Source organism: Antechinus flavipes, chromosome 1 (assembly GCF_016432865.1).
Source record: "Antechinus flavipes isolate AdamAnt ecotype Samford, QLD, Australia chromosome 1, AdamAnt_v2, whole genome shotgun sequence".
NCBI classification, from domain to species: domain Eukaryota; kingdom Metazoa; phylum Chordata; class Mammalia; order Dasyuromorphia; family Dasyuridae; genus Antechinus; species Antechinus flavipes.
In genome coordinates this window covers 631105703-631131872 of record NC_067398.1, presented here as the reverse complement: position 1 = coordinate 631131872, position 26170 = coordinate 631105703, and the positions used below count along the sequence as shown (strand labels likewise).

At 36.4% G+C, this 26170-nt stretch overlaps 1 protein-coding gene across 1 annotated transcript in view; it reads left to right on the top strand.

Moving 5' to 3' along the window:
* The window catches only part of ZFAT (zinc finger and AT-hook domain containing), a 280433-nt gene that overhangs the window by 227113 nt on the left and 27150 nt on the right, over positions 1-26170 (top strand). The window contains exon 15 of the mRNA XM_051971128.1: positions 1397-1527. Coding sequence (XP_051827088.1) covers positions 1397-1527 — 131 coding nt within the window. The remainder of the gene's footprint in view (positions 1-1396; positions 1528-26170) is intronic.

Genomic DNA, 26170 nt, shown 5'->3' with positions numbered 1-26170 from the left:
TAGAGAAACTTGTGCAGCCTAGTGAGAGTTAGCAGATGAATTCTTTACCTCAGTTTATGGAGAATATTTTTTAATCCAAAAGGAAATAGCTTTCTACTAAATAAGCAACCTAGCAGTTGAGATTATCTTCCTCTTGATGGATTTATGGTTTTTCAAACACTGGATAACCATTCAAAACTTGAGCACATAATAACACAAGAATATATTTGAAGATAATAAAACATTTAATTCTGTAAGTTCAAGGACAAGAGTTTTTCACTTTTTGTTGTTTAGTTTGGTGGAGGTTAGAGAGTGAAATTTTTTTAATTTGCATAATTAATATAAGGAAAAAAAGCTTCCTAACAATTAGAGTTTTACAAATGTGAAATGTACTGTTTTGATCACTGGAATTCTTCAAGAAGACATTGGGAGACTACCAGGTGGTAGTTACATTGGAAAAAGGTTCCTTTCCCAAATACAGGTTAGACTAAATGATCTCTGAGGTCCCTTCCAATACTAAAATCTTGGGATTGAAAGTATTTTTTAAATTGTTTTTTTTTTTTTTTTTGAGCGGGGTGGGAATTACAGTTTCTTATTTGAAGCAAAAGTAAATGCTTAATACAATCTTCAACAATACAATACAATTATGAATTGAATTGAATTGAAATTCCTTTTTTCTCTTCTAGTAGCTCTCTCTTCATGTACATAAGTCTCTATTATATAAAGTTCATGCACACAATTACAAACCAAATTCTATTTTCTAAACTTGAACACATCTGAATCTCTTTCATCAATAATGTGTTACTCATACTAGAAAATGGCCTTTAACAAACTAGACATAATAATGAGAAAATTAGCACAAAATTTTCTACAATTGAACTATCGCAGCAGTCAAGTCTGATCATTTTTTCAAAAGATAATTTTCTTACTAGCAAATTAGTGATAAGGGTCATAGAACTGTGCTCATATGGATTTACAGATGGTCATACAGCTGGTAGTGATGGTTGGTGCATCCTAAAAAGCTGCTCTGATGATATATGTTTCAAGCTTCAGACATATTTCATAGAGTCCTGAGCTCTCTTTTGATGTGATTAAATCCAGTACTTTGGCAATGGAGACATTCATCCAATAATGTGTGTGTGTGTGTGTGTGTGTGTGTGTATGTGTGTGTGTGATCAGTATTTCATTTCACATCTGTCCATAATAAAGAAAAGAATGACTCTGAGTTTCAGTTTGCCAATCAATACGCTATCTGGAAGGCTTGTCTTTTGAATAACTTCCCCTAGGTCTGTCACTAATAAGGCATGGGACTAAAAATCTGTGGGTCCTTTACAAATGACATCGAGTATTTTTTGTTTCTCATAACAAGGGGATCTTCTTGATTATAATTGTCTCTTGCTTTTGTCTTTCTAATAAGGTGAAAGACTTGATCCCACAGCTGTGAACATCCTTCAGCAAATTATTGAGCTGGGAACAGAGACCCATGATGCTGCTGCCGTTGCCTCTGTGGTTGCCATGGCACCAGGAACTGTGACAGTTGTGAAACAGGTAAAGACCTTTTAGCTTTCCATTAAATGGACATCCTCAAACTCCCTGATCCCTACCTCCCCCCTACTATTTCTGCAGGGAACTCATTTTCTCAGGGCTAAGTTCCAGGGAAGACAGTGAAATGACTAGTCTAAATCAAAGGAGACTATTCTAGTGTACTTATCTCTTCTCCTGAAGGTGTTATTATGGTATTATATTTATAAAAGGTCCATGTGTGTATGTGTGTGTAAGCGCACACATGCTGCGTATACGTCCATGTGCAGAAACTTCTAGAAACCATTTTTTCATTTTCTTTAAGAGACACCCAAAGTGAAAACAAAATATGGTAAATACATTTACTTAGATATTCTTAAAATATATTTAAGTCAATTAAAATGTCCTCATTGCTTAAAATACTATGACTGCTGACATTTTGATATTTTTATTAGTGGGAAATGGGATATAGAAAGAAGTAAAAGGATAAGGATATATTTTTCTTGGAGATAATCTTCAATTCAGCAATCAATTTTTAAAAGCATCTTCTATATGCAGGGCACTGTAATAGTCTGTGGAGATGCAATTACAAAGAGAAAAAGAGTTTCTGTCCTCGTTCTTTCTATAAAGCTCATATTCTACCAAGGGAATATAACCTATATGCCAATAAATAAATAGAAAATATTTTTTAAGAACTAAAACACTAACAACTGGAGGGATAAGACAGGGCCTTATAAAAGGGGGCAATACCCGGGTAGAAACTTGACGTGATTTAGGGATTATTTGAGGTAGGACTGAAGTGGAGAATTCATTTGAAGCATGTAGGCAGGAGAAAGAATTTAATTTAGGGGGTCAGCTAGAATGTAAAGTGCTGGGCTTTTATGCAAGGAGGGCAAATGTGTACTTTATTTTAGTTGAAATAAGAATCCTTCAGAACTTGAGCCAGGGAGTAACACAGTTGGGACTTTGCTTTGGGTTTATTTGGCAGCTATGTGGAAGCTGAATTCGACTTATGATAATCTAGAAAGCAAGGAAGGCAATGAGGAGATTATTGTAGTGTTACTAGTGAGCATTACTAGAAGGGGACGAATGTGAGAGATTGTGGAAGCAGACTTGACAATTGTGGCCACTCTGGTGGAAGGAAAAATTAGGGATGACTTTGACGTTTCAAATGTGAGTAAACTGAAAGTTATTTGAGCTCTTAAGAGAAATAGGGAAGTTAGGAAAGGAAGGTCAGAAAAATTTGGGATCATGGTGTAATAGATAGAAAGCTGGGCTGACAGGAAAGCTTGAATTCAAGTTTCACTTCTGACACATATTGGTTCTAGCTAAGTCACCTCACCTCTTATTGCCCTAAGTAATTCTCTCCGATGATAGTTAAAGAGAAGGCTCTGATTTTCATTGGCATAGAAAGCTCTTCATTGGGAGCACTGTATACCAGTGAAACCACAAGCCTGATTAATACTTATCCACCCTCCCCCAAAAAATGAAAAATAGGGGATGAGAGGGGACAAGATGATGAGTTCCACTGTAATGCGTTAAGTTTGAGAAACCCATGTAGGGAACATCCAAGTGGAGATGTCCAGGAGGCAATAGGTAACATGAGTCTTGTATTCAAGAGAGAGTTGAGTGCTTTCAACTATATAAATAAATAACATGTTTTATTTTTGAAATGTTGTTGCAAAAATTCAAAGCTAAGAAACATAGGTTATGATGAATATATATCAATAATTGGGGAAATGTTGATTTACTTAAGAATAATTAGTTTTTTTTCCCTCTTATTCTATTCTCAGTAAAGATGTAGAGTGTCTCTTAGAGCTTAGAAACCAGGGCATATTATCTTAACTTGCCCTCCTGTGTGTAAGTGGCTGTGGTAGATATTTCTCTCTGGGTCCAATCTCTGCCTTCCAGCTTAATTGTTTAGTCAATGTCTATGCTCCTGCCATTCTTCATCATTCCTAAGAAGTTAATTCTTCCTTTTGTTAAGGGCTATGGAAATGACCTCTATTGTCCTATTCTGAAAAGTTCTTGGGGCTCTTCACTTCCAGAGTTTATTTGCTCTTTGCCTAAAAGAAAAGAGTTATATGCCCTAATCCTTTTCCCTTGAAATTTTCTCAATCATATGATCCATTAGTAACATTCAAAATGGTGAGTTGGTCCAAATGCATCTCCTATGTTTGACCTTTCAGTCCACCCTAATCAGCAGATTTGTGCCCCTGGGGAAGCTCTGAAGAGAAAAAAAGATGAAAACAAAATACTTCCATCTCTTACCCCCTGCCCCTCCACCTTCAATGCATCCTCTGGCATTCCCAGAAGAGAGCAAGTATCTTTAGTACTCTCACCTCCAGTTCTCTTCTTTATAAAACTGAGCTAAGAATTTGGTCTTAATTCTCCTTTGGAATTGTTGTTAGAAAAAGACTGTACAACTTAAGAAGTGCTATACAAATTCGAATTCTTGTTATTGCAGTTGTAATTTTGTTTGTGGTTGCAAATTGCACAAGTTGGCCATAATTAGAATGCTTCTGACCATTCCACAGGCTCAGCTGGCACTGAGATTGCCCTGGACTTTTTCCTCCCTCCCTTCCTCTCTCCTTCTCTCCCTCTTGTCATGCTCACTTGGCTGTGGAGCCCATATTAACTTTCTTACTACCCTTACTCAGCTGGACTTAGCTCAGTGTCCAGTTTAATTCAGTTCAATGAACACTTGGTTCATCCAATCCAATAAGTATTTATTGAATGTCTTCTTTGTGCTAGGTACCATGCTAAATACTGGGCTACAATTAATAAAAATTAATAAAAAGAAAGACAGCCCTTGCCCTCAAGGAGCTCACAATTTAATAAAGGAGATAATGCACAAAAGGAGGCAGAAATAAAAAAGGAGAAGACCAGAGGACACTTGGGATGCTCAGGGATCCATGGTGTTGGAACCAACAGATGCCCAGTGGGCATGAGCCGAATTCAGTTTCTGCTTTCTGTGGAGGAGAATTTGAGACTCCACCTCCTCAGAGGGAGAGGAGGCAAAGTGAGGTGATATCAATCAAGGCTAGAGTGGTGATTAGAGACAATGAGTTTATGTACCCTGGAAAGGGCATCTTGTTCCTCAGAGTAGAACCCAGGCAGGGCAGCAGATGCTGAGTGTATATATATCAAGACCATAGAACTGGAATGGACCTTAGATGCCATCTGGTCCCAACTCCTCATCTTACACATCAGGACTTTGAAAAGCTAAATAACTTGACCAAGGATACCTAGGAGTGACTGACAGAAATGGGGTTTGAATTCCTTCCTATGACCTACAAAACATGTGCGCCCTGCTGGAATTAGAGAGACAAACGTGAAATAGTCCCTGTCCTCAAAGAGCTTATTCTTCTGGGGATGGGGCATCTCAACTGGATGGTAAATATAAGGTAATTGGGGACATGGAGAGCAGTTAGGACCAGGAAGGTGAGGCTTGAAGGAAGCTAAGGGGGATCTAAGGGGTGGAAGCAAGAAGGGACCCCATGAGGGAATGGGGCACACAAGTTATAGAGAGGCAAAGGTATGATAGAACACTCTGTAAATAGGTGAAAGTCATTCCCCAATTGATAAATAATCAAAGGATTGAACAATTTTCAGATGAGGAAATTAAAGCCTTTGTTGATGCAAAATCATATGAAAAACATCCACTAAATCACTCTTGATTAGAGAAATGCAAATTAAAATGACTCTGAGGGACCAGACCACCTCTCAGATTGGGTGAGATGATAAGAAAAGAAAATGATAAATGTTGGAGGGGAAATGGGAAAACTGGGACACTAACGGATTATTGGTGGAGTTGTAAAATGAACCAGGCATTCTGAAGAGCAATCTGGAACTATGCCAAAAGGGCTATAAAACTTTGCTCCAGCAGTACCATTACTGGGTCTGTATCCCAAAGAAATCATAATAGAGGGAAAAGACCTACATGTATAAAAATGTGTGTAGCAACTCTTTTTGTGGTGCAGAGAATTGGAAAATGAGTAAGTGCCCATCGATGGCTGAATAATTTAGGGTTTATGAAAGTTGTAGAATATTATTATTCTTTAAAAAAGAACAACTGGGCAGATTTTAGAAAGGCCTGGAAAGATTTACATGAACTGATACTGAGTAAAACAAGCAGAACCAGGAAAATATTGTATACAACAACAGTAAGTTTGTGCAATGATCAGCTGTGACAGACTTGGTTCTTCTCAGTGGGTCAGTGATCCAAGGCAATCCCAATACTATAGAGGCTGAATGTCAATCAACACATGCTATATTTACTTTTTTTTTCTTTTTCTTCTGTTTTTTTTTTTTTTTCCTCTCATGGTTTTTCCTCTTTGTTCTGATTTTTCTCTCCTGAAATGATTCATAAGGAAATATGTTAAAAAATGAAAACCAAAAGAAGGAGGGAAGGAGGGAGGAAGAAAAGGAAGGAGGGAAGGAGAAAAAAGAAAGGAAGGAAGGAAGGAATTGAATAGGTGAAAGGAAAGGAGGAAATATTTATTAAGCAATTCCTATGTGCCAAGCACTGTGCTAAGTACCTTATTCAAGTATTGTCTCATTTGAACTTCATGACAACCCTGGGAAGCAGGTGCCAGTATTTTATATTTGAGAAAACTGAGCTTTTCATTATCTTTCCCTGTCATCTTAACCAATCTGAGAGGTGTATAGTTGTACCTGAATTGTTTTAATTTGTATTTCTTTAATCAATAGTGATTCATGGCATTTTTATATGACCAGAAATAGCTTTAATTTCATCATCTAAAAATTGTCTGTTCATATCCTTTGACCGAGAAATTGGTCAATTGAGGAATGACTTGTATTCTTAAAAATTTGACATAATTATTTATTTTAGAAATGAGACCTTTATCAAAAATACTGTCTGAACTATATAAATATGTATACATATATTGTATTTAACATATACTTTAACATATTTAACATGTATGGGACTATCTGCCATCTAGGAGAAGGGGTGGAAGGAAGGAGGGGAAAAGTTGGAACAGAAGTTTTTGCAAGGGTCATTGTTGAAAAATTACCCATGCATATAAGCATAAAAGCTATAATAAAAAAAAAAAGAAAAAAATACTGTCTGTAAAGATTTTTTTCCAGCTTTGTACTTCCCTCTTAATCTTGTTTCTATTGGTTTTGTTGATGCAAAATCATTTTAATGTAATCAAAGTTGTCCATTTTGCCTTTCATAATGTTCTCTAGTTCTTCTTTAGCCATAAATTTCTCCCTTCTCCAAAGATCTGATAGGTAAATTATCCCTTGTTCTCCTAATTTGTTTATGGCATCATCCTTTATGTCCAAATAATTTATCCATTTTGACCTTATTTTGGTATGAGATGTGAGACATAGGTCTGTGCTGAGTTTCTGACATATTATTTTCCAGTTTTCCCAGAAACTGTTTGTCAAATAGTGAGTTCTTATTCCAGATCCTGAAGTTTGGGGATTTATCAAATATTAGATTGGCATAAGCCTTGATTTTTTTGTGTCATGTGCATCTAATCTATTTCATTGATCCACCATTCAAATGGTTTTGATTTCTGCTGCTTTGTAATATAGTTTTAGGTTTGGTACTGCTAAGCCACCATCCTTTGTATTTTTTTCCCCTTAATTCCCTTGGTGTTCTTGACCTTTTGTTCTTCCAGATGAATTTTGTTATTATTTTTTTCTAGTTCTGTAAAACAATGTTTTGGCAGTTTGATTGTTATGGCATTGAAAAGTAGACCAATTTAGGCAGAATTGTCATTTTTATTATATTGGTTCGGCCTAGCCATGAACAATTGATATTTTACCAATTGTTTAAATTTGATTTTGTAGAGGGCTGAAACTCTGAAAAGGGTATGCTTGAATCAGACAACCCAGCAGTTAAGGCTAATTACATATTCGATGTGAGACTATTAGCATGTGTTTGGATAAATGGCTGTTCTCACTGTTTGGTGCTTACTGAATGTTTGGTGTTAAGATAATTGTAGACAAGGATTTGAGGGTGGGGATGAGAGAGGGGCCAGAGAGTCACTTTGTAGCAGGAGGAGGAGGAGAGAAGTTGGTGACTTTGCACTCGAGAATCCAGGACATCATTTGGCAAGCCTTGTGGTGGTTTGTCTGTCTCCTTCACTTCTCCCCGTAAAGACCAAGGACTTTAATTTATCCTGACTCTGGCTGACCCTGAGGCCCTCCAAGGAATTAGCCCGTGTGGTGTTCTCTTCTTTTTTATAATATAATGGTTCTCTCTGGGAGCAGGTTTCTTGGGGAGGTTTTCTGGAGGCAGCCTTAGTATCAGTTCAGATCAATAATCACCTCAAATGCAGCCAGGTGTTTAAAGTTCAGATCTTTCATTGCTTCCTCCAAAATAGCCCGGTTAGTTTTCTTGGAGTCCTATCTCTCTGCTTGGTTCCAAGAGCTCCCTCCAAATGTCTCCAAATCCAAAGGTTTGTCCTTCAGCCTCCAGCAGCACAAAGGTGAAAGTTGGAATGAATCTATCTTGTCTCCGAGAGTGGGATTGTGGGCTTCCTCCCAGAGTGCTCTGAGTCTGTCCCAGAATGCTCCTTGGCCCTAAGAGCTTCTTGCTTGTATGAGCTCTCTAAAGGTGTGAACACAAGCATTGTTTCTATCAGTTCCACTTAGTACCTTGTTTCTTCTGGCCCATAACATCTCCTCATAGGATCAGATCAATCATACTGAATCATGCTAAATTAGATAATTATTGTCTCTATCAATTCTAATGAGTAACACTTTGTAAGGATTCCAACAGCCCATACTCCACATGATTTTATTTGTGTGAGAAATGTTTTGTGATTTGTTCATATAGTTCTTGGATTTGTCTTGGCAGATGGATTCCCCAAATATTTTATTTTGTCTATAGTAATATGAATTGGAATTTCTTTTTCTAGCTCGTGCTGATGGGCTTTGTCAGTGATATATAGATATGCTGATATGTGGATTTATTTTATATCCTGTAACTTTCCTAAAGTTGTGAATTGTTTCCATTAGGTTTTTGGATGATTTTCTAGGATTCTCTAAGTATATCATCATATCTGCAAAGAGTGATAGTTTTATTTCCTCATTGCCTGTTCTAATTCCTTTAATTTCTTTTTCTTTTGTTATTGTTAAAGCCCACATTTCTAGTACAATATGGAATAATAGTGGTAATAATGAACATCCTTGTTTCACCATTAGTCTTATTGGGAATGCATCCAGCTTCTCTCCATTACATATAATGCTTACTGTAGGTTTTAGATAGATACTGTTTATTATTTTAAGGAAAGCTCCCTTTATTCCTATGTACTCTAATGGTTTTAATAGAAATAGATGCTGTATTTTCTTAAAAGCTTTTTCTGCATCTATTGAGATTATCATATCATTTCTGTCGGTTTTGTTATTGATATGATTGATTATAGTAATAGTTTCCTGGTGTTGACCCACCCCTGCATTCCTTGTATAAATCCTACTTGGTCATAATGTATTATTCTCTTGATAAATTGCTGTAATCACTTTTTAAAATATTTTATTACAATTTTTTGCATCAGTATTCATTAGGAATATTGGTCTGTAATTTTTTTCTCAGTTTTGGCCTTTCCTGATTTAAGTATCAATGCCATATTTGTGTCATAAAAGGAATTTGGCAGTACTCCTTCTTTACCTATTTTTCCAAATAGTTTACATAGTATTGGAATTATTTGTTTTTTAAATGTTTGGTAGAATTCACTTGTGAATCCATCTGGCCCTGGAGATTTTTTCTTAGGAGTTCATTAATGGCTTTTTCTACAATGGGATTATTTAAGTATTTTATTTCCTCTTCTGTTAATCTAAGCAATTTATATTTTTGTACATATTCATCCATTTTGCTTAGATTGGAGGCAATTTCTTATGATTATAATCATAATCTAGCTTCCACCTACCTTTTCACTCTTATTCATTCAGCAGTCATTTGTTAAGTACCCTCTATGTGACAGGTACTATGCTGAACACTGGTTATACATAAACAAAATGGTCCCTCCCTTCTGGGAGCTTTTAATGTACCAGAAAAGCAACTTGCATATAAATGAACCAATCATATACATGCACATATATGTGTATATATGGATAAGTATGTATACACACACAAAGGAAATTTGAAGCGATTTCTACTGGCAGGATCAGATTATTTTTATACTCCAAATTTCTACTCTTCTGAACTTTCCTCTTACCATTAAGTATATCCCCATTCTCCTCAGTTAGCCAGATCTGTCATCTCCATGTCTTCCCTGAGTCTTCACTCTTGCTCACCTGTTTTATCTAATCAGTTGCCAAATATTGTAATTTCTGCCTTCATATAACACCTCTTGCATATACTTGCTTCTCTCTTTTTAGTTGCCATCCCAATTTCATTCTTACTACATTCACCTAAACTACTGTAATGACCTTTCAATCTCCCTCCCCTCAAATCTTTCTCCATTCTAAACCATTCTGCCCACAGCTACTGAAATATTTTTTTCTAAAGCACAGGTCTGATAACATCTTCCTCATTAAACCCCAGTGGTTCCCTTTTATTTCCAAGATCAAAAATAAAGTCTTTTATTTAGTATTTAAAGCTTTTCACAAGATGGTCCCTTTTCTACTGCTGAGAAGTTCTCTCAATCTAGAGAACTAGGACCTCTTGGGAGAGATGTACTCATCAGTGAGGGTCTCATGATCGTGGGTCAAAGATAGGAGGCCAAAGAGATTTATGGGCACGCTCTCATTGACAGCAGTTTTCTAGGGCGCACAGATTTCTTTTTTAAAACCTTTTAGACCTATTTAGTGTAAGAGCCAATTAGCAGCAATCTTTGACAACTTAGGATAGATAAGTAAAGCATTTCAGAGGAGAGGGAAGGGAGCATTTGGAATGTATGCCAGGCTTTATTTTAAGAAAATATTCCTAGTTCAGGGGCAGAAGACAAGGAAAGGTGAACAAACAATTAATTATGAAAGAAATCCTTTTAGACAAAACTGCAAGGTCTCTTTTCCACTATCTGCTTTACTCTGTCCTTGCATAATTTATTAAATTTTATTTCTCTTTCAATAGATATTAGATTCTGTTAATATTAGGCCACCAGGCTTTGAGGGAGTAGTCCATTAACATGTTGCATAATAAATTTAGCTCATATTTTCCTTCACACTATCTTTCTACTTCTCTTACATTCTGCTTCTCTCTCTGTATATTATTTATACTTAATTATTTGCATTCTATCTCTCCCATTAGTATATAAACTTTTGAATGAAAAAGACTATTTTTACTTTTTTTTTACTATTAGCTTCATGGTTAACCCCACAGCTGACACATATTAAGCATTCAATAAAAGTTGATTGATTGATGGACATAGGAAGTGATAGTTCAGCTTTTGAAGGAAGTTAGAAATGCTGAGAGGCAGAAATAAGATGGGAAAACAGCATGTGCAGAAATATAGGGATGGTACCTAAAATATTATTTAATAGAATCAGTAAGCCAGTTTACCTGAAACTTACAGAATATGAAAGTATTGTATACTAGATGTCATAATGGTTGTAGCACTGGAATCAAAAGCTAGAAAGACCTGAGTTGAAATCTAGCCTGTTTGACCTTCCTGAACAAAAGGCATTTCCTCTATCAGATGAGAATAACACTTGCCCTCCTTACTTCAGAAGGTTATTATATCGCTCAGTCTAAACAAATAAATAAATAAATAAATAAATAACTGCTTAACACTATTATTATCCTTATTATTATAGCATCATTATTATTAATTACTATCACAATTCAACTACATTTCACTTGCTGGAAGAGAGTTCCCTAAATATAAAATTGTCTGTCTTGTTAAGTATTCAGTTCCTCATTATTGGAAGCATTCAGGCAAAATCTGGTTAATCCATTATTTGGGTAGTTTAAAGTGGAAATTCACATTTCGAGTAAGAATTGGATAAGGTGGCTCCTAAGACCCCTTCCACTTCTCAGAGTATATGATTTTATAAATATGGTACAATGATCACATTTACAATTTTATAACAGCCATTCTTTAGTTCATAGTGGGTTACAAAAGTAAAACAAGATCTAATGAAATCTGTAACGTGAAATGGGTGATTAAGTTAATATGACAGCTTGCTAAATGTCCTGCTTATACACAGATTTCATTTTCCACAATGCCAAAAACTAGATCTGGGTGATGTTTGGGTAAACCAGCATTTTCAAAATCACTTTCTCAAATCAAGAAACAATACCACCCTCTGGTTTTAATTTCATGTGTTCATGATTTATTAGTCTTAAATGAAAAAAAAGTTTCTTACAGGTTAAGGACAGACAATAAAAAATGAAAGTGACTCCATTTCAAGATTTTACATCTCTGGTTTCATTTCTAGTAGTGAAGTCATAGTATAGATATAGGTACAGAATTGGGAGGTGGAAAAGAAAAAAACAATTACAGAAGCAGAAGTGCTTGGGGAAAAAATTAACAAGATATAGAAAAGATTTGACCTAGAATGTATACCTATTGAATTTTTAACTGTAGCCAGAAGTAGGATTCATTCATTTTCCTGATTTTACCTCTTTTTCACATGTAAGCAGTAAAAGTGCATTCACAAAAATCTAAGATTTCAGAATATCATAGAGGTACAGATGTGAGAGGTCAGCATGTTCTGGGCATGAGTGGCAGCTAGTACAAAAGCCCATACAGGTGGTAAAGTGCCATGTTTTAAAATCACAAAATTCCAGGAAGGAATTGTAAAAAAACTGGAAAAGTTGGAAGGGACCAGTTTAGGAAGAGTTTTAAAGGCCAAATACAGAAGTCTTAATTTTTCTTAGAGTAATAGGGAGCCACTAGAGTTTATTGAGTAGAGCAGTACTTTTGTCAGATCCACACTTAAATATCCTCAGCAGCTGAATTGAGTAAGAATAGGAGTAAGGAAAGACAAAGCAGGTAGAGTGGTTAGAAAGTTATTACAGTATTATGGTAGCCCATTAGAGAAATGATCAACTTGTGATCTAAGGTTGTGTCTGTATAAGTAGAGAGAAGGGAATGAATATGAAAGACATTGTGAAAGTAAAAAGAACAAGATTTAGATGTGTAGGTGAGTAAGAGTAATGAATCAAAGATGACACTAAAGATGTGGACCGAGTGATTTGAAGATTGGTGTCCTCCACAGCATTACGGAAGTTCAGAAGATGGGGTAGTTTTTGAGGAAAAATCATGAGTTCTGTTTTGAATATGCCAAATTTTAAATGTCTACAAGACATCCATCTGAGGAAGCCTAAGTATTTGTAGATGTACGACTGTCACTCAAGAAGGACACTAAGATCAAATATATAAAATTGGAAATCATATGCATAAAGATGATTGATTCATGGGGACTGATGAACTCGCCAAATGGCATAATGTAGAATGATAAAGGAATGGGACCTAGGACAAAGTTTTGATACTCAACACCAACCATAGAGGGCATGAAAAATCAGCCAAAGACAATAAAAAGGAATAGTGAGATGAGTAGCAGGAGAACCAGGAGACAGCTATATCATGAAAACTTACAGAGAATATTCCAAAAGAGAAGGTATTTAACAAGATCAGCATCTGCAGAAAGGTTAAGGAGAATCAGAATTGAAGAAAGATCATTAGGGTTGTCAGTTAAGATTATTGATAACAAAAAAAAAAAAAACTTTAAAAATTGTATTCATTGTTGAATGATGAGGTTGAAGACCAGATTTCAGAATGTTTAAAAGAGAGTGAAAGTAGAGGAAGTGAAAGCATCAGAAATATATCACTTTTTCTAGGAGTTTAGCCAAGAAGGAAAGAACAAATATAGGACAAAAACTAGCAGGAATGTTTGGATCACATGAGTCTTTTTTAAGCATGGAGGAATGATAGTACTTAACACAGTTCCTGGCATGTAGTAAACATGTATTAAATGTGAGTTTGATTTAATTTGACTTGACATGGTTTTTTGTGTAGATATCAAGGAAGTAGCCAGTGGGTAGAGATTTGAAGATGGAGGCAAAGGGATGAAAATGACAATTTGTTGGAAAAGTTAGAAAGGGAATGGATCAAGATTGAATGTAGAAGAGTTCACCCTGGAAAGGAAATGAACCACCTCTTTATCTGAGACCAGGGTGAAGGAGAAGATAATGCAGAAAGATGTCTGGATTATAAGAGATAAAAAGGAGAGAAGAAGCACCTGAAACAGGTCTCAGTTGTTTTGGTGAAATATGAGGTCAGATCTTCAGATAAGGGAGCTGGGAGTGGGAATGCACTGAGAGGCTTAAGGAGAAATTTAGGAGAAAGGAGAAGATTTAGGGTAGCCATTATGCATGGCGAGATAGTGAATCAATTAGGGAGCTATAAAACATTTGCCTTGTGCAGAGAGAGTCCAGTTGAGATTATTAAACAGAAATTTGTGGAGGACTCAATCAGCACATTTTCATGATTTCCTTTCAGCAACATGTGAATAGGAGTGAAGGAGATGATTGATGGGCATATAAATCAGAATTGAGGTTTGACAAGGCAAGACTGATGATAGGACAAGGGGACCAAGAGAAATGAGGATGGAAGATAACGTAGAGCTCAGTTTGTTCACCAGTTGGTCAAGATAGAGGATGGGAAAGAGTGTTGTCAATATAAGAGTGACAGAGTGGGAAAGAAATAAGGGGTTTAAAGAGGAGGACATGAGAAGGAGGAAGAATAGGGTGAAGGGTTAGAAGCATAGGGAAAGATGAAATTATGAAAGCTTATGATCAGATAAAGGTATTTTGGAGTTCATCAAGATGGAAATGAACAGTTGTGATGAGAAGAGCAAGGGTGAAGTTTTTTGTGTAGTTGAGGTGGAGTGGAATAGTAGGCCATGAGAACTGAGGAGACTGAGGAGCTGAGAAAGTTATTGAAGAGAACATTAATATGTATGTTAAAGATCCCAAGTATTAGAGCAGGAGAAGGAAAAAAATAAAAAAAATGCAATAACCACTAGGATTTGGATTGGTAATACATTTTAATAGCATGAACCACAAAGGAGGAGAATTTGCATTGTGAAGGTGTAAGGAAGAGTCTAGAAGTAGTGGAGAACAAGGGATCATTTAATACCCCCATCACATCCAGAGTTAAGGCTTTTGAGAGAAAATGAGCCAGACTTGGAAAGAGTGCTACAGGAAAGTTCTGTGGGAAGAAGCTATGTTTCATGGAAACATGAGAAAAAGGGGGTTTAAAATGAAAGGAAATTTGTTAATTATGTAATCGACATTAGAAAAGACACAGTGGAAGAGATGGGCAGATATGGAGTTTTTGAGGTACAGTAGTCTGAAGTGCACTATTGATTGAACAGAGAATACAGGCACAAGATTTGATAGAGTTCTCCTCCCTTATTCCAACCCCTGTCCTGTGAGGTTCAGCTACCTCGATGATGGAGATGTGTCCTGTGGGACTCAGGAATGCTTACCTCACAGCAGGTAAGAACAAATGGAGATATGATTAGTCAGAAAGTGAGGATACTTAACGAATGTATCTCTTCCCAATTTCTGACTCTTAAAAATCTCTGGCTTCCTGTAATACTCAGATTAAGTAATACAGTGAAAAAACTTTTCCTAGTCCTCCCATCTAATGGTGTTGTCCATTTTTAAGATTATTTTCCATATACTTTTATGTAAGTTGTATCCCTCATTAGAATGGGAGCTCCTCAATAATAGGGACTAATTTTGTTGTATTTTTTTTTCTTCCTGTACTGCATTCTATGCAACACTGTGCTTGGCCCATTGCAAGTGCCCAGTAAATGCTTGTGGATTGATTGATTAATGTATATGATGCTCAGAGCAGTCAACTGATAGAGGCAGGATCCACATGTAGGCAGGACTGCCTAATTGCAGTCAGTCCAATAGCATGCAACAGCAGCAATAGCAACAGCTTTTTCTGTTCAACATAATATCTTTAAAAAAAAACCTCTAGAAATGAACATTCACTTTTTAAAAATAGCTTTTTATTTACAATATGTATGCATGGGTAATTTTTCAGCATTGACAATTGCAAAACCTTTTATTCCAACTTTTCCCCTCCTTCCCCCCACCCACTCCCCCAAATGGTAGGTTGACCAATACATGTTAAATATGTTAAAGTATAAGTTAAATACAATATCTGTATACATGTCCAAATAGTTAATTTGCTGTATAAAAAGAGTCAGACTTTGAAATAGTGCACTATTAGCCTGTGAAGGAAAGCAAAAATGTAGGTAGACAAAAATAGAGGGATTGGGAATTCTATGTAGTGGTTCATAGTCATCTCCCAGAGTTCTTTTGCTGGGCGTAGCTGGTTCAATTCATTACTGCTCTATTGGAACTGATTTGGTTCATCTCATTGCTGAGGATGGCCAGATCCATCAGAATTGATCATCATATAGTCTTGTTGTTGAAGTATATAATGATCTCCTGGCCCTGCTCGTTTCACTCAGCATCAGTTCATGTAAGTCTCTCCAGGCCTTTCTGAAATCATCCTGTTGGTCATTTCTTACAGAACAATAATATTCCATAATATTCATATACCAAAGTTTATTCAGCCATTCTCCAATTGATGGGCATCCACTCAGTTTCCAGTCTCTGGCCACTACAAACAGGGCTGCCACAAACATTTTGGCACATAAAGGTCCCTTTCCCTTCTTTAAGATCTCTTTGGGGTACAAGTCCAGTAGAAACACTGCTGGGTCAAAGGATATGCACAATTTGATAGCTTTTTGAGCATAGTTCCAAATTGTTTCCCAGAATGGCTGGAGAACATTCACTTTTTAAAAACAAATCCATTCTCTTGCCTCTTTTTCATGATTTTTATTATTGTCTTTAGACAGAATTATAAGAATTAATTTTGAATTTAAATTTGATGCCTTTCACTTGACTGGTATAGAATGATATGCTTTAAGAAGTCAGGAAGAGAGAGTGTCAGCAGAGTTTCACTTACGACTGAATCTGTTGTGATTAGCCTGAGAGGTAATTTCAGTAACAGTTCTGCCGAGGAGGCAGAAGCTGATTGCCAACCAAGCTGTCTGTTATTTGCAGCCCATTATTTTTGCAGAGAAATGTAATCTACTTCAGTAGTCTACAACTTACATTGGTTGTCTATTTTCAATTAAGTAGACTTCTGGGCCTCTATGTTTTTATTTAGAACCTTAAGCAAAGCAACAGTTCAAAGCATTGTCCTCTGCACTGGTACCTGCAAGTGAAATACATTTGATGGTGAAGAAACCGTTCATTTATCAGCTGACACTTAACCCAGTAACAACTTATGACCTGAGATAGAGCCTGCACCCCTGTGATGTATTTCAGAATAGGACCTTACATCTATTTGTTTTCTTTTCAGTGATGCAATTGGTGAAGTGTTTTATATGATTGTCACAAATAAGGGGGATGCAAAATATAACTACACATTTGCAAAAGTATTTTCAATTCAGCAAGCAGTTTGATTCAGAAAGCATTTATTAAAAGCACATCCTTTGTACAAGGTACAGCACGAAGCTTTGGGAATACAAAGACAAATATTTTAAAAAATCATCCTTACACTCTAGGACTTGAAGAGGAAGAAAGGAGATGGCATATGACAGGCAGGTCGATTAAATAAATAAAAGATCATTTTTGAGGAAGGAGGAGAGCACGTTCCCCTAAAGGGATCAGGAAGGGCTCTGTGTGAGGGACGCATAGAAACCATGTCCTGAAGGAACTGAGGCTTTTCAACAGTGAAAAGGAAGGGGAACACGTCCGATCTGGGAAAACATCCTGTGAAAGGCCCAAGGGTGAAGAATGGAACACCAAATTCAGCAAACAACATTGAAACCAGTTTGGCAACTTTCATATGTGACAGGGAGTAGAGTGTGGTATATCTGGAGAGGTAACTTGACATCAAACCGCCAAGGGTTTGAAGTGCCAAGAAAGGAGGAGAGGGCATTTTATTCTAGAGGTAACAGGGAGCTTACTGGATCTTGATCAAGATCATATTTATAAAGCATTTTACAAACCTTAAAGTGCCACATAAATATCAACTGTTGATGGTGATAAAGAAGGAAAGAATTGAGGATGACTTCTTGATTGTAAATTTGGATGACAGAGAGCATAGTGATGTCCTTAATAGAGACAGGGAAATTGGGAAGTTGAGGTTAAAGGTTGAATTTTGGGGGAAAAACGGAGAATTCCATTGGGACAAATTGATTTTGAGATGCCTGTGGGGCATCCAGTTAGAGATTTCTCTCCAGCACTTGGTGATGCATGGCTGGACTTTAAGACAGAGTTGAGAGCCAGATGTTTTCATTTCTGTTTCATCCTCATAAAGATGATAATTGAACCCAGAATATAGGTATAACTACCCATGGAAGTGTAAGATATTAGTTATGGATCATAGAAATAAAACATGTCACATCAAGGATATAACTACTTTCATGTGTAACTGAGATGAAGTGAAAGTGTTATGTATATCGTGATTTCTGAGATTGATGATATCAGAGAGTTTGAGAAAATTCTAATGTGTGTATAAAAACCCTTATATATGAAAGCAGATTTAGACTAGAAAGAAAGGTCAAGTCAGGTACTGAACTTGAAAAATGAGAATTAATCCCTTGAAAATCAGTAGAGAATTGTAACAGGGATCCAATTAGAGTAGTGTAGACAGGTGGAAGGAACTTTGTAGGAGAATGGGGAATCAAGAAGTGTATCTACTACTCCCTTTGACCAAATGTATCAAACCCCTCAAAAGAGGAAGGACCCAGTTATAGAAATGGAGGCAGCAGTGCTGCATCCCCTTGGGGTGGTGGGGAGAGGAGTGTTTCTGGGATTACAAGAGGTAAAAGGGGTCTTAAAAGGAAGAGTTCTAACAGGACAGGAAATGAGATCATGACAGAATGCTGGTTTTAAAATGCACAATGAAAAGTGAGGACAGATTAGAATGGGAGTGGATAGACCCCTCTTTTCTTCTCCCGCTATACCATTTCATTTAGTGAGCTTATCAGTGCCCATGTGGCTGTCAAATCTAGCTATCCTACCACAATCCTCTGCTGACCTCTAATTTCCCATTTCTAATCATTTTTCAGGCATCTCAAACTGAATGTGTAGTAAATATTTTAATTTCATCATCTCTAAAAATAAATGTCCTCATCATCTTTCCCCTTAAACCCTTTTCCTTCCTTCTCTGTTACTGTTGAGGGCAGTATTGTCCTTCCACTCCCTTGAGTTCACATCTTAGGAGTCCTCCTGGATTCCTCTCTCTTACTCTCCATAGTCAAACTATGGTCAAAGCCTGTCAATTAATTTTACATTTGCAGTATCTTAAAATATTCCTCCTTCTCACTTATTTATTTGTGTTTGTATCCTCAGCACTTAACAAAATGCCTGACACTTTGGAAGCTGGATGCACAATTAATATATTCAATCAAATAATCAACAGTCATTTATTAAAGGTATATACTACGTACCAGATATTGTGCTACTGACTGGGGATGCAAGGACAAAAAGGACACAGTTACTTTCTTTGAGGAGGAATTGCATTCTATATGAGAGACGAGATTATTTGCACATAAATTTATATAAAATAGATTTTAAAATTCATAAAAAATGATTTGGGGAAGGCGTTATCAGCAGTTGGAAGGATTAAGCAGCAGGCTTCATGGAAAATGTGGTGCTTGAGTTGGTTTTTGAAGAAAATTAGGAATTTGAAGAAAGTGAGTCAAGAAGAGAATGTAGTTCAGGCACAGGGGATATCCAGTGTTAGGGGAAATGGAGCATGAGGAATAGTAGGAAGAACTCATTGACTGGACCAAAGAGTACATGAAGAGCAGTAATGTACAGTAAGTCTGGAAAGGTAGATTACTTGTGAAGGGCTTTGAAAGCCATACGGAAGAGTTTATATTGGATTTTAGAGGTAATCAAAGGAGCCAATGGAGTTGTTTGAGTAGAATAGTTGACATAGTCAGACCTGTGCTTTAGGAAAATCACTTTTGCCTCTGCATGGAGGATGGATTGGAATGGAAAGAGACTAGAGACAGGAAGACCAATTACAGCTTTATTGCCATAATCCAGGTAATTATGGAGTCTGAATTAAACTGATATATATGTGGATAGAGAGAAGGGAACAGACATACAAGAGATGTGCAAACAAAATTCCTGGGTTATGGAACATAATCTTGGCTGCTATTTGGACTTGGTAACCTCAATAAGGTCCTGATAACAGTAAGTTATAGAGGATAATTTCTTCCTTAATTTCTAATTTATTACATGATCTCTTTTATCTAAATCATGTATCCATTTTGAATTTATCTTGGTGTACTATGTGAGATATTGGTCTATACTAAATTTCTGCCAGTTGACTAGGAAGTCAATCGCAGTAGTTGGGATCTTTAGATTTATTGCTAATAGATTATTAGATTCATTTGATTTTTATGTTATGGTAAAGGTGAAAGGGAAAGAAAAAAATTCTTTTTAATTGGGGGAAAATCATATGTCATACATTAAATAATCAGGAGGAAAAAAGAGCTTAATTTAAAAAAAAATTATGGAGGTAAGAAGCAATGTTGCATTTTTTTAAAAAAAAAAAAATCTGTTTTGACAAAATAAGTTGAAGGCTACAGGACCTTCAGATGAAACAGTAAGTTCAGGTTTCCAAATCCAGGCCCAGGGAACTGTGTAGCAGAGAAAGATTATTATGTTCCTGGGAGGCACAGGATAAATGCGCCTCACCAACGTTCTGGAGTGAGGAATGTTACAGATCCTGTCTCTGAGAAGTGCAGAGTGATAGCTTCTCTCTGGATCAGGGGAAAGGAGTTGTTAGGTCTGGAGTTTGGAGTTAATGGTAAATGAAAGGCTGTCATTTTGTAGGGTTAACATTTAGCTTCCAAGCAGAGCAGCAGGTTCTAGGAAATGGCAAACCAGCCAGGATCTTTGCCAAGAAAACCCCCAGGGGAGTCAGGAAGAGTCGGACACGAATGGAAAAGGACTGAACAAGGACTAGATCAGAATAGACTCTGGGCACTGGGTGTCCCGGGAGAAGGAGGCCCCCAGTCATGGCCGGGCCGGACATGTAGTTTGTTCTCAGATGGCTCCTTCCTGGCTCTGGGCAGCTCATCTGAACCACACTGTAAGCAGAGCACTGACACAAGGGACAGAACAGACTAGAACTTGGGGCTCCTGTCTCCCCGCACGTATTCTTAGGAAGTCAATAGAAGTTTTTAGTCCCTGCTTTCTTTGTGAGGAGACATTAGGTGATCTGTTCAGGTTTATCCAGCCAGCAAAGAACAGTGCTGGGGCTCCAGTCAAGGCCTTCTAATCTTAATTAAGCACGGCCCTCATTCCGTTTGACCATGTGACGCAGAATGGCCTGCATACACTGCCTCCATGCAGGCTTTAGCTTATGAGCTGTGCGTGTACATCGCTACGTGCTTTTGGTTCCAGACTCACTTTTCCAGGAAGCATTTCCTTCGGGCCTTTTATTAAATGGTGATGCATTATCCTCAAATGTTTGTGGTTGCAGACTGCTGTCCCCAGTCGTCTCCTCTGAAGGGATTAAGTGAGATCTTCTTTCTTTGTCTTCCCAACCTCAAATATCTAGTGAGTTAATGGAATTTTTCTTGTTCCCATAGTAGCACTTACTGGCTTGTATTGTAAACAAATCCTTTCTTGACTTCAGTCGAATTCTCCTGATGGAGATAGCAGCGTAGTCAGTGACCAGTGGGTATCAAATTGTTCTTTCCATTTACCTTTTCCTTTTAAGCCTTAGATCACCCTATGACATTTTGGGGGGCATAAATTCTCACGATATTTTTATATAATTATGCTTTGACTTTTCATGTAAAGGCTTTGGAGCCTTTGGCTATTTTGTTTATATCATTCATCATTATTTGTCACATAAAGTGTACTTTTAGCGGTGTTATGAATAGTATTTGGTATTTTTTTAAAATTAGTGCAACTGACTGCCGATGTTGCTTCTTCCTCTTTTAAATACTTATATTTTTCTGTTGTTATTCACTCTGTGATTAAAATGTTACTTTGTGCATTCTTCCATTCCATGTTTACTCATTCTGTAGGGTAATTATGATCATGACAGATTCACAAGTTTTGCAGAAGCCTACTCTGAGTAAATTATATGCCCTGTTTGGTTCATTTTCATTCCACATCTCTTACATGCAGCAAGAACATAGGTCACATTTATAAAACCAATTTCTTAAAGCTGTAGGACTTTTGATTCTACAAACTCAGTCAGAAATTTAATCTGTGTTTCCAATAATTTGCTTATAATCTCATTGGCATTTATCTTTTATTCTTTGAGTCTTGCTATTTGTGCAAAAAACCAAAATTTTCATTAACTCTGCTCTTCTGCTTTTTTACTCATTTGGTTAGCACAACAGAGTGAAAAGATTGGAGGTTTGAAAATCCTGCTTTTAGATTTGTTTCCTCTAAACTGTCTATATGACCTTGGATTGACCATGATCTCCGTGTATCAGTTACCTCATTTGTAAAATGCTACAGGTGAATTGATGATGTCTAAGTTCCTTTTTAGTTTTAAATCCTATAATCCTCTAACTAAATTAGTCTGCCTTCTAAATTATCTACCACCAACTAGTCTACCCTTCACAGTTTGAATTTATCCCAGAAACGTCATTATATTTCGGTGGATTCAAGGAATATTGACCAGGAATAATGGGGGAATACATCTGGAAAGAGTTTCCCTCCCTCCCTCCCTCCCTCTATTCTTTTCTTCCTTCCTTCCTTTTTTCCTTCCTTCCTTTCTTCCTTCCTTCCTTCCTTCCTTCTTCCTTCCTTCCTTCCTTCCTTCCTTCCTTTTGTACAGCTTAAGGAAATTTTGTGATAAAAGTTTCAAGAAACAATAGGAAAAATTTGCCATGGATACATTGACTTAATGATTTCTTTTATTCCTTCAGTTTCTTTTTTCCCCTCTCTTTTCTGTTTCCTTTCTTCCTTTTGTCATCACTGTGTTGTACTTTCTTGTTGGCTCTTTTCAAAAGAACTTTATAATATAACTCATTTGATTCCAATCTTTTGTCATCTCTAATTATTTCAAGTTCCTAATTGTTCATACTGGTTTCTTCTTAAAATATTTTCATATTTCACTTTACTCTTGGAAAATTTATTCCATTCTTTCTGAGGAGTGACCTTCAGCTTGCAGAGAGTGAAACAAAAAAATCATTCAGGGTCTTGGCAATATATTACCTTCTCCTGTCATTTAATTCCCATTCTCATCCTTTTTATGGCCTTACTTAGTCCTTGCTTAGTCATTCAAATTTTTTTTGGACAAAACTTCTTTGAACTATTTCTATTTTTAGTATATATTCTGAAAGCTTGTACCCTAGACTTGAATCTGCTTGCTCAATGCTTTACTTATAGAACCTTCTGATTCAGTGGCATTAGTGTACTTTCAAACTACAAATAAAACCCCACCACATGCCACACATCATAGGGTTTTTGAGTTGGAAAGGACATTAAAGATATCTGGTTCAACTGATTCATTTTACAGATAAGAAAGCTAAAGCCTGAGCTATGACTTGCTTAGGATAACTACTAATTAGTAAGGTAAATTCAGATATCCTCATTCCCACTTTATATAGAGCTCTTTGCATTGTACTTTTGTCACAAGGATCAGGAAATGAAGGACATGTATTCACATATACATATTTACACATGTGTACATTCATAGGCATGAATATATTATGTACGCATGTATACAAAATACTAATTCTCCTTCAGACTGCTCTGTGCCTCAGTTCATATAATATGTATTTGAAAAACTGAGAAAAAGAGTATTAACCTGGGACTCTTAAGGCCCAGTGCAAATGTTCCTTGACTTAGTCTCTTGAATTTTGCTTCTGTTTTCTTTTCCTTTCCCAAAGCTCTGATTTTCTTACTTTGAGCTTTGTAGATCTGAAATACCATCTGTGCTATTTACAGAATTCCACTCTGTTTGAGTTTTTAATTCTCTTGAGTTTATTACCATTTGCTTGTTCAGCCAGGTCATGATTCATTTGTCTGATCAAATCGGAAAACCAAATTGTTGGTTTTCTCTCCACAGTGCAGTTCAGAAGAATTCCTCCTTGTGAGATAAGGATGGATCATGGTATGTAATATAACTTAGGGAGAGCTCATCCTGACAGTCTCTTGCATTTGCCTTTCTCTACCATGAGACAGTTTTCTGTAAAATAATTAATAAAAAGTATAAGCTTTTACCTAGTGAAATGTAAGTTCCTTGAGGACAATGACCATTTACTTTTATCATTATATCTCTAACTCATGATACCATATAGGCACTTAAATCAATAAATGAGTTGCCACAAAATGTTATACAGATTGGAAATGTCCTTTGTAAGGCTTTTAAGTAATGTGAGGGTTAAAGAGGAAGAACAAAGATTGTATAAGATTACTATGGGCTAGAGGGAGCATTGATGGTGGGAAAGCCTAAGAGCTGAGGTCCTACTTTGCTACTATCTTCTATGTAAAGAAAAATAATTTTGAGCTAGTAACAGAATTGAAATGACCAATAAGGAGTTGACTACCAAAATCAGCAAGGAGCTGCTAAAAGTAGCTGTTGCTACTTTTGATGAGTTCCAGTCACCAGTGTCTTCAGACACTGAAAGAAGCAGCGCATAGAGTACCCGGGTCAGTGAGAGGTATCCCAGTGAGAGATGTTGCAGGAGGTCGAGAAGATTGGGCTGAATAGAAACCATTGGATCAAGTGATCATAGGAAAGTGCATTTTCAGTCACAGGTGAAACCGAAAGTCAAATTATAAGGAAATTGAGAAGTGACTGAAAAACAACCAGCTTTTCCTTGGAGTTTGGTTGTGAAAAGAAGGAGAGAATGGGATTATATCATGTAAAGACATGTGAACAGGGTCCATTGTATGTATATATTTTTAAAGGATAGGGGAGATCTGAGCATGGTAGGAAATCAGCAGTGATACAGCCTAGTGGACCAAGGAGAAGGTAGTATGGAAGGTGGGATTAATCTTAAAAACAAACCAGCTTTATCTCAGATGAGATAAACACAATTAAATGGGGTGTTTCTGTAGTCATTTTTGTTTAGGTTTGAGATGGATTGGGTGATTTCTTTGTCTCTTACAACTCAGGGTCTCTGAATTTAAATGCTAGTAAAAACTAATTTTTGGTTAAAAACAATCATAACTGCCATATTTTCTCTTAAGGGAGCTAAAAAGAAAAGGGGAATAGTGTCATTGAGACTCACACACCTAAGAATTGGTGGCAGCTCTGAGGTATCAAGAAATGAAGATCAAGTAAGACCGTAGACACAGAGAAGAATTAAAATGCTGGGTCAAAATGGAAGCAGTCAACAGTCTTTACTGCTTGGGATACCATTTCTTCACAGATGCTCATGTAAAAAAATTTTTTTTCAGATGTTCATTTTTTTTCTCAACTAGTTTAAATCCCAACTTAGTAAACTACGATTTACAACCCCATATGGGATATTGTAACTGAATGTGGGCATTGCAAAATTATGATTTATGTCAGTAAATGTTTAATTTGTATACTTGTTTAATGATACTTCTATACCACATACCTGGGGTCACATAAAAATTTGGGGGGGAGACAAAAAGGTCTCACAAGTAGAAAGTTTAAGAAGCCAAGTTTTATTGATAATTTTATTTAGAAATGGAAGGCCCTTCAAACCTTAAGATTCACAGATTCTAGATCAGTTCTATGTTATAATATTTTCTAGTTTCCATTTCTAAAGTTGTTATTGGTGTAGAGGAAACTTACCTAGAGTTTTTAGCAGTAATCTAATAATTTTGGCAGGAAACATGTAAAATTTTTGCCTGGTACTATTCAGGAGTATATTTCTTAGGATAGAAAAAGTATCTGTTGTCTCTTTACAGCCAAGAGAAAAGTAATGGTGGTAGAGGGACATAATGCTGTCTTCCTCTATGAAACATTTCTAACTTGAGACTTGGATGAGTCAGTGCCTTCCTTGTTCCTCATACATTTTTTTCCTTTTTAAAGAACACTAAATCTCCTTTTATGTATGGAATGACATCTTCCTGCCTATGAATATCTTTTGATGTTGAGATAAGTTTGTTGTGCAAAATACTTAGCTTTTTCTTCCATATGGGCATATATTTTCTCATACTGATAGGTTCATAACTCTTTAGGCATTCATGTCCATTCATAAATTCTTTTCTTTTTATAAATTCAGAATACTGTTTTCCATTTACTGTAATTTCCAATTTATATAACTCACCTCTTAAAATCTGAATTTTCTTATTTATATATGTTTACATCCTCATATTTTTTATAATGCTAATTGATGACCCAAATCCTACTTGTGAAAAATTCCTCATTGAGTATAGTTTAAATTATATTAAGCATTAAAAAGTTTTAATTTAGCTATATTGAGAATTTATGTTTTAATTTATGTTAATCATTATATTACCTTAATTGACAGAAAAAATAAGGGACCTTTAATTAGAGCCCGGGAATTATGCAGTCTGCTATTTCTTTTCTTTCTTTCTTTCTTTTTTTTTTTTTTTAAGACAATAGTTTGGTGCCACTTGAGAACTGTTTTATATCATCAAAAATAATATCATCCCAGAGTTGAAAGGTTCCTTTGGGATTATCTAGACCAATTTCTTGCACAATAGAAGAAAAACTATTTACATGTCCAAACACACTCATCTAGAATACCTTCAATGATGGGAGCTCACTACTCTGAG